Below are 9,910 nucleotides of genomic sequence, written 5' to 3'. Positions count from 1 at the left end.
TACTCTTGGTGATCGCCATCACCTAGACGGCTTGGTGGTGATTGGGAGTTTGGTGTTCACCCGGCGGAGCTTGTCGGTGACCCAACTCAAGTTGTGAGCGGCTTTGGGTGATTCGCCGCGACGGAGTGTCGAAGAATCAACCCGTAAAGAGCACTTGATCCTTGCGCGGATCAAGGGGGAGCTACACCCTTGCGCGGGTGCTCCAACGAGGACTAGTGGGGAGTGGCGACTCTCCGATACCTCGGCAAAACATCGCCGCGTTCTTTTCTCTCTCTATTTACTTTGAGCACTTACTTTGAGCATTTACTTTGAGCAATTCAATACTTGTTTTTACATCCATAGAATTGCTTGCTAGAGTAAGTTTGGAACTTAGGTTGCGAGGTTGTTGTGCATTAGTTTGATATAAACACTTTTCTAGGCACAAGGGGTTAATTGGGCTATCCGTAGGATTTGATTATTGCAAGAAAATTTAGAATTAGCCCAATTCACCCCCCTCTTGGGCATCTTGATCCTTTCATAAGTGACCTACTGTTTGTCGTTTGGTGTGTTTAGATTTTATGTCAACACTAAATAAAAAGCACATGTTTTTGCTAAAAATGTTTTATGAACATGATTGACTTCACGCGTCCTTCATTTTTGATTCACACACTCTCGTAATGAATTACGATGAAATGTATTGGAAGCGTGTGGCCACCTTGTCTTAGGCCCACCTGTCAAGGACACGTGTCAATCACAAAACGCAGACATGCCTGGGCAATATGCCTTGACAAGTATTTCATTAAGATAAACGGAATTATAAAACACCGCTATAAGGGAGCCCTCGTAAAGCAACGGCGCGTTCGGCTGGCTGGCCGGCTGGGGCTGGGCTGGCCAGTGCACTCACATTGGCACTGTTTTTCTCTTACAATAATCAGCCGGAACAATATTTTAGCTATTTTTCAGTCCTGCCGAACAGCCAGCAGCTTACAGACCACTAAGCCAGTGGCATAGCCCAAAAAACCTACTAGCCTGAACATGCAGAAGAAAATATATCAACGTAATGGTTGCCTACAGAGCGGGCGAAGTCAATCACGTTTGAAGGTACACTGTAAGAGGAAATCCAACAAAGATTTGAAAATTTTAATAGCTTGAGATTTGAGAATATGCAAAGGAAACCCAACAGTTTTGGTAATTGGTACAGTAAGTGGGGCTTGGGGAGTTGAATTAAAATTAATCATATTGGGCAGGGCCTGCAGGCTGAAGCTGTGCACTTGTTGCAGCCAGCAGGGCAGAGAGGCAGCGGCAGCGGCGGCGACATCTGCATCTGCATCTCTTCCCACCTCGTCTCCCCTCCCTCCCGCATCTGCCCTGCCTTGATCCTGCCGCCAGCCATCCAAGGGAGCGCGGGAGCCGGGAGCCGGGAGCCATGTCTCCCTCCGGCGAGCTGTTAGCCTCCATCTCCTCCGCCCTCGCCGTTCGCCTTCGTCCTCCTCGCCTGCGTCGAGCTCGGCGACGCCGCCACCGCCGTCGGCGTCTACCGCCTCATCCAGTACGACCTCGCCGGCGCCCCGCTCGGCTCCCGCGCCGCGGTCATCAACCACCACGCCGCCGCGCTCCCGCTCCCCGCCGGCGCGGACCTCTCCCGCTCCGCCCTCGTCGCGCCGCTCCTCGACCTCCCGCTCTCCTTCCTCAGAGGTCAGCTCACTTCACTCTCCCTCCCCTCTACTACTACTACATCTTCTTAATTAAATTATGGATGGACCAGTAGTAGCTTACTACACTAGTAAGTAGATCTCTTGCTGCCTCCACGCCACACACACTTTTCCTAGCTGCTATTATATCATCTCTCCCCTGTCGGATGGGTTTTGCGGTTACCATCTCCTCTTTGGATTTCGTAATTGTCTGTACTAGCTTTTGCTCACTAGTTTTCACTATATATATGTCGCTTCATGCTGCTACTTTCAGGCTGGATCACGCCCGGCGGCATAGGCAATTAGGCACTCACGCACTGTGCTTGACCTCTTCACTTTTGTTTCTTCCTTTGGTCGATCTGACTTAGTTGCTACTCACTCTTTCCAAATTTGATGTGCCCATTTCACCTTATAACATCATGATCATAAAATATGAACTGTCAATGATATTTCTACTGCTGCCAAATCTTAAAGCACTAGTACTGCCACCTACCTCTGTTGATGAAAACTCTTACGATGCCTTCTCAGAGTACCTGGTGGAGAAAAAACATCTGGGGGGATTGCTCATTCTGCTCCCAACAAACCGCGGTGATAAGGAAAGTGCAGGATGACAAGGGGAAGGTCAAAGGTGTACTGACTGAGCTGGAGAAGTTGCTTGTGCATGAACAAGTTCCAGTAAGCCATAGTTTCTCTTTGATCTATAAGCAAATAGCTCAGTTCGACTCTGCATCTATCACACTAGTCATTCTGGACATCCTTCACTTTTTTGTAATGGCTCAGCAATGATATGTTACATAGCTCCACTGGTATAAACATATACCACAGCAGATAAATTGATTCGACAAAGCTATGATGCATCCAACTTCATTAATAATCTGCATGAAAATTGGCATCATCAATTAACAGTCTAAGAATTGATTGCATTCAAGATCCTGAGATAATCTATGCCTATTCCCAATTGCTTGAGTAATCCACATCTACTTTTCTGTCTCATAGACGTTTTGGCTAAACTGTGTTCATTGCTTCATGCAGTATCCAGTGTACTTTGCTTTGCACGACGACAATTTTGATAACCTGCTGGCAGATATCCATAAAATTGCCTCTTCAGGTCAACCAGCCTCTGCAACAACAGGAGGGTAATACTCGTTAGAAATTGTGCATATTTTAAAATGGCCAGCCTTTTTTGCACTTTGAACTCTAACCCAATTACGATGTATGGAAAATTTGAAACCGTCAGTCTCATGGTATTTTTCTTTTGACATTTTTTCTTTCAACTTGTAGTTACAAACTTGTCGTGTCCTCAGCAGAGCCTAGAAAAGTGTCATCTCCGACCATTTCTAATATCCAGGTAGCCTTTCTTCTAAAACCAATTTACTGTCAGTTAAAATGTGCTTTATTTCCTTAAGTTAACTTTTTGGGGTTTTCCCATTCAGAAGCAGCTAAATAAGTGTAAAGGCCTATAAGTGACTGTTCCAAACTTATGTTTGTGTTATCAAAACAAAACTGTTTCCCTTATTCCTTTTGAAAATCTGAATACACTGAAACTGAATCTTTTGAGTTGCAGGGATGGTTACCTGGATTGAAAGGAGAGGGTGATAGTGAACAGCTTCCGACTATTGCCATAGTTGCAAACTATGACACCTTCGGTGCTGCACCTGTATGTTTATCCAAAAAGTGTTCCCATAATGTTCTTTAATGTTCTTCTAGATGTCTCCGATAACACGGATTTTCTCAGGCACTTTCTGTGGGAAGCGACAGCAATGGAAGTGGAGTTGTGGCTCTTCTAGAGATCGCAAGACTATTTTCACGTCTGTATTCAAATCCTAAGACAAGGGGCAAGTACAATATTCTCTTTGGGTTAACATCTGGCGGACCCTACAATTACAATGGAACTAGCAAGGTAAGTGCCCATTTGTTTGATTTAGCCACTAGGTCCTTTATGTCATCTGTGTAAGCAACTTACAGCTGTTTTTTCTAATGATGCAGTGGCTTAGGAGTTTTGATCAGCGTGTACGCGAGGGCATTGACTACGCAATTTGCTTGGACAGTGTTGGTTCCTGGATCAATGACCTCTGGATGCATGTATCAAAGCCTCCAGAAAATCCCTATATCAAGCAAGTCTTTGAAGTATGTTAATCATTTGAAGCTTGATGGTCCATAACCTTAGCTATTGCAAGGATAGTCATATTGATATCTGTGAATTTATTTGCTTTCAGGAATTTTCGGATGTCTCTAAAGAAATGGGTGTTTCAGTTGGAATCAAGCACAAGAAGATTAATGTCTCAAATCCTAGAGTATGTACTTCTTGATGTTTCAAGGAACATTTGAACAAAAAAAAAAAACATATACAATAGGCATTAGATGACAACACCCTTTTTGAATACATATACAATAGTCATCTGTGTAGAACTAGTGACTAAACCTATACATCAAGTATGTGGAATAAAACATATGTTTCTTATGTTCCTCTTATCCACCTGTCCGTTGACGGTAGAATTTTAGTAAACTTTGCATTTTGATGGACATCACTATCTACACCACTGTTATTGTAGTCTTGCATCACACTGTCATCTTCACTACATAGTGCATCTGTATACTAATCAGGTTTGTATGTCGTTTACCTTAGTGCTTGTTTAATGTTTACTCAATGTGAATTGGAATCATGATGTGCCTAATTGGGGTTCTTAAATTCTCCTGTTGCACTTTATTGTTTATGTGTCTGTCTCAATGTGTGTAATGTTTTGCAAACTTGTAGGTAGCATGGGAACACGAACAGTTCTCAAGGTTTAGAGTGACTGCACTTACTCTTTCAGAAATGTCTACCCCTCCTGAATTTTTGGAAAGCACTGGCGGTCTTCATGACACTAGGTAAGTCACTTCCAATGCATCCTGAGTCTTTTGGGTGCAAGCACTCCAATCTATTATACTTATATGTTTCTTTCCCCTTTTTGGCAGAGAATCTACAGATGTTGAGTCAGTAATCCGAACTGTCAGATTAGTTTCTGAGAGTCTTGCGGTAAGCTAAATCATTTGCTTCTCAGTTAGTTCTTGGACATTTGTTTTTTGGTATTGATTTTTTGGTGTATGTGTCATGCGGGTGGGTTTTATGTTGTGGGCTAAGGGGCTGAGAAGCTGGTGCAATTTGGAGAGTGTAACATCCAGTTTCATTTATATTAACTTGGTTTACAGTGCACAATTTGTTGTTTGATTGTGATGAGAAGTCATTGGAGGCTTGAATCATCATACTGCTACTATCAAAATGATGATTAAAATGAAAATTTGATGGCTGCCTCTTACTCTTTTACAGAGACACATCTATGGATTGAAAGGAAGGAACATCGACGTTTTTGCAGAGAATAGCAGCTTAGCCATTAATCCTCACTATGTCAGGTCCTGGTTGGATCTGTTGTCACGGACACCACGAGTTGCACCTTTTCTACAGAAAAATGATCCCTTTATAGCAGCGCTCAAAAAGGTTTGGATGGTTGCTTTCTATGATTTCATCTCTCTCACCTGGTTCCTATTTTTCTGGCAAGAGATGACATTGGTATTCTGGTGCAGGAACTGTCCGAACACACTACTGATGTGCATGTCCAAAGTGATGCGCTTGATGGCATGTTCACTTTCTATGATGCAACGAAAGCAACTCTAAATGTGTACCAGGTATGTTTAAGTAACCACAAACCTATGTGCATTTTGTTCATGTTTTGGCGTCAGTCGTTCAATTTCAGAATAGAATGATCTAAAAGCTTTGTAATGCTCTTATATACTGTCCTGATAAATTATGTGACGAATTAATTAATCACTATGAAAGGGTTTCCAGATTTGATCATATGAAGTTAATTTCCACTTTTCAGTTGTGCATTTGAGACATTACTAGATTGAATCTATCTCACACGGTCATTATTCCCTAACTACCCAGGTTGCAAGTGTTACCTTTGATCTGCTGTTCCTTCTGGTGCTCGGTTCCTATCTGATCGTCCTCTTCTGTTTCCTAGTAATTACTACACGGGTATGGATCATTTCTTTGCTTGGTTTACTTTGGATAGAACGTGAACATCTGCTTTGCCGCAACTAAGTACATGTCACTTGCTTGAACAGGGTGTTGATGATCTCATTAACATATTCCGGCGGCCTCCATCACGCAAGCTCAAGGGGGCATAGGCTAGGTTATGTTTTGTGTGTTAGCGCCAAGAGACGCATGCCTAGTTAGAAGAAGAGAGAGACATGAGGATGACAGGCAAGCTAGCTTCCCACAGCACATAGACATGTACTTGCAAAATTTTACTGTTCCCCCGCACTCCGGCCAATGTGAGTGGCTTCTCAAATTCCACAGCACAAAAATACATTTTCTTCACTTTTTTGTGCGAGGAATTTCGACTGTAATTTAGCTGTATTTTGGTTACAATTTTGGCTTAATTATTCGGGTGGAATGGTGGTGGTGTCTGAGACAGAAAAGGCACGAACCACGCTGTACTCCCATCCCAGGCTCTGAACTTTGGATGCTGTGAAATTCTTGTCCGAAACACTGAAGGCAATGAACTTTGGTGCCTATGTGACCTGTAGTTTTGATTTGCTTTGTCTGGACCAGGCAGCTTTCTTAGGCTGAGCTGCAGCTTTTAAACTTTTGGTTCAATAGCTGTCTTTGTGGATATCGGATTTTGGCTTTCGGAATAAATTTTTAGCTTCTTAGAGCGTCTTCAATAGTTGCAAAGAAAACAATAGGTAAACCAATAAGTTTTTCAAGTTGCTAAAAAAGTAGGGAGCATATTTGTTGGCTCGAGGTAAATGCATCGTAGGCCCTTGAACTTGTCTTCGGGTGCTACTTAGGTCCATAAACTCTTTAATTGTACTTCTGGCATCTTAATGTTGTTTAAGTATGCCACTTAGGTCCATAACTTATCGGAACAAGGTTTTGGCCGATGTGGCGTGGAGAGAGCGCACGTGAGCCACGTGTGAGTCTGGTTTTGTGGCAAAACCGTCCGAAATAGCATACTTACGGAGGCGCTCGTCTTCCACCAGACACTTAGCACTCCGGAAGCAAGCTACAGCGAGCGGTGTCCGTCGAACACACCCCGAGGGAGAACCCGAAAAATCCACATTTTTCCCAAGGATTCGAGAACGAGTTACAACACAAGTACATTTCATACATTAGAGTTTCTTAAAAAAAGTACATTATTACAATACCAAATACTAGAGTTTGGAATGATAAACAACGGAATTTTAAAATAACATCTAGCGGTAGGGGCGAGGATTCCGTCTGAGCCCACAGAAGGATCCTCCACACAACGGTACTCTTCAAGCATTACCTGCAACAGGGGTAAATAAACCCTGAGTACACAATGTACTCGCAAGACTTACCCGACTAGTGGGAATACTTTCCCAACTCCAAGGATATGATAGGCTTTATGGTTTGCTGGTTTTCTTTAGCAGAAAGCAATACTAATAGTGAGTCCTTATTTATGTATTATTATTATCAGCCGTATTAAGTTTTCATCTAGCCAATCTATATAAGCACCTGTTCTACTTTCAAGCAAGGGTTGAGCAATCAATGCTGTTTCTTCTCCTTTTCCACTTTCAGTTCTTACTACGGTGCTAAACCGCAGACAAGTCGTACCGGATCGCCCGGCGATTCGCGAATCAATGTGCCCAGCTGGGTGCCCCGAAAACACACGCCCCGCTTGTACCCCAGGCACAAGCAGGACTAACCCACCACTCTCCTGTCCCGGGTGTCCAGGTCCCCGTCCAAACTTAGGACTCCAAGCCCCCACCCCTGAGTCCCGGACTCAGTGTGGTGCAAGGACCTCCACCACCTCCTCTTCCCATCAGTCGGTTCGGAAAGAGCCGGATCCGCGACAAGAGAGCAGCAAGCCTTCCCTGCGCCCATACCCAAGTATGCGCTCGGGACAATAATCTAGTGACTTGCCTAGAGTCATATGCAACGACCGGTCCTTAATCGACACGGATAGGGACAAAGTGTAACCGAGCTATGCCCTGTTGGCCGCAGGACACAACCCTTTACACCCACCAATACCCAAACCATTTTCCTGCCCGGTCACCATTTACCTTTCCATCATTTTATTATGAGTGATCACATTGTATCACCTACGTGCGAGTAACGGCAGGTTACTCACGCTACCGATATCCTGAGCATAGCAGCTACTCGACCTATACTAGTAGGACTCATAGGTAAATATATTTATGCATGTAGTTTCCATAAAATGCCTGTAACGTAAATGCACATCATATATATATTCAGTGATTATTAAAAATAGGGGTTATGCGCCGGGGCTTGCCTTGGACAGGCGCCGGGTCAGCAGGGTCAGCACCAACAGGCTCCTGGACTTCCTCCTGTGCGAAGATCTCCTCCTCATACTCCTCGATCACCTCGTCATACTCCGGCTCACCGACGGGTACGAAGTCTACCAGTTCGTGATCTACATGAAATGATGATGCAATGTTTAATAATATAACAACATCAGCTCTTAAAGTAGAAGTACATCGATTTAACTACTAAGCTAGTGCTATCGACCATGGTGCTACATTATCTATTGCTATCGACAACAAGTATCAAGTAAGGCATTCATCGTTATTCCAGCAACTATCGGTATTTTCACTCCTAACGCCGATTTACGCTATATACCAATAAACAAGGGTAATAGCTACTTTATTTAACAACACCTTCTAATCCTACAAAATTTACAGCGAACACATAACATCCTCGGAACCTACTGTAAAATTTTCAAGGCCAAAACTATTACCGATTTGCCACAATAATTCCTATAATTATTAATCTACATAATACTAAGCTTCCTAATTAGAATTTATGAGCCTATGATCATAATAGCTAACTATGAACTAACTACACTAACAGATAGATGGTACTTTTGCGAACATAACAAAATTAGTCTCACTATTTTTGGACAACTACACAATTTACTACGATTTATCGAAGTTCAATTCATAACTAAAATAAATAAACATGTCTATTTCCTGGAAATTAAGAAACCGAACTTGGCGTCGCGGCCCAACACGCGCGCCTGGCCTGTGACTGCGCGACGCGCGCCAGCGCAGCGCGGCCCAGCCGACCACGGCCCGCGACGGGAGAGGCCCGCGCGTGACGGCAATTATGCACGAACACCCCCGATCTACAATGAATTCGCAGCGAGCTCTAGGCCACTATTTCATCAGTCTACGCTTTTACAGCAGCACCCTTTTCTCAATCTTCCTCACAGTGAAGCCCCTGGCAGCCGCGCGCGCTAGCACGACACCGCTGGCACCGAGCGACCACGCCGGCGCCACCCGAACCTCCCAGACCTAGCTAAGGGGCCGATGAGTACCTCGAAGACAATGTGTGGCGACTGGGGGTGATATGGCAAGCGGAGGCGCAATCCTGAGCTCCCTCCCTGGCGGTGGCCCCCTTTCTGTGATGGCGGGAGCGTTCCCGTGAGTGACAACAAAAATGGGGCAAACAACGAAGCTAGCGAGCTCCAGTGACTACCCAAGGTTACCTTCACGTTGACGACATGGCCGAAGATGGCACGAGCAGAGCTGGCCGCGTGCACACCGACACTGCGACGGCGCCCGGTGATGGCACGGCCACATCGGTGGTGGCTGGACTACAGCAACACTGCGACCGAGGTGCGCAGGGTGCTCAGGAGGGTAAGGCTGAGCTAGTGGTGCACTGAATCGGCCCGGGGTGCCTTGGTTGTGCAGTTAGCCGACGGCGCGCGTTCGTTCGGTCTTAAGGACCCAGTGGCGCAGCGATTTGAAATTAAGGCACAGCGAGGTGAGAACTGCAGTGCGATGGGGTAGGTTGGAGGGCCGACTGCCTAGCGGAGCTACGGGCAAGACCAATTGAAGCACGGTACAGTTACCATGGCGAATTTGAAAGGTGGCCCCGCCAGTCATGGCGACAACGGAGACAGGGGAGCTTGGCACGGCTCGGTTCAGCCCGGCTGTGGATGTCAACGCATCGTACACTAATGGGAGACAGCGAGACATGCGGGACGTGCCCCAGACGGCCATTCGCACGGCCGCTGTTGCAAGGCGACGAGGCGCGGTATGGCGCCACCACGGCCAACACTGGACAAGACGAGCACAGGGCAGCGCGACACCGAGGTGACGGGGACGCAGGTGATCTTTCCGTGCGCGTGCAGCCAAGGCGGGTAAAAGGGAGCAGTAGCGGCGTGGCGACAGGCGGCATGTAGCGTGGACCCGGCACACTCCTGGCCAAGGCA

General features: G+C 45.6%; 1 protein-coding gene across 1 annotated transcript; it reads left to right on the top strand.

The window, feature by feature from the left end:
• The first annotated feature begins 1,243 nt into the window (after window positions 1-1,243).
• On the top strand, window positions 1,244-6,222 carry LOC136472364 (uncharacterized). Its single transcript, XM_066470074.1, is given in 16 exon segments — window positions 1,244-1,456; window positions 1,458-1,674; window positions 2,199-2,275; window positions 2,277-2,345; window positions 2,703-2,806; window positions 2,952-3,018; window positions 3,235-3,327; window positions 3,406-3,570; window positions 3,657-3,797; window positions 3,887-3,964; window positions 4,426-4,538; window positions 4,626-4,686; window positions 4,978-5,145; window positions 5,232-5,333; window positions 5,593-5,682; window positions 5,772-6,222. Coding segments are annotated over 16 exon segments (1,659 nt in total). The 5' UTR covers window positions 1,244-1,405; the 3' UTR covers window positions 5,835-6,222.
• The last annotated feature ends 3,688 nt before the right edge of the window (window positions 6,223-9,910 follow it).

This window comes from Miscanthus floridulus, chromosome 8 (assembly GCF_019320115.1).
Source record: "Miscanthus floridulus cultivar M001 chromosome 8, ASM1932011v1, whole genome shotgun sequence".
Classification (NCBI taxonomy): domain Eukaryota; kingdom Viridiplantae; phylum Streptophyta; class Magnoliopsida; order Poales; family Poaceae; genus Miscanthus; species Miscanthus floridulus.
This window is presented reverse-complemented; position numbering and strand designations above follow the sequence as displayed.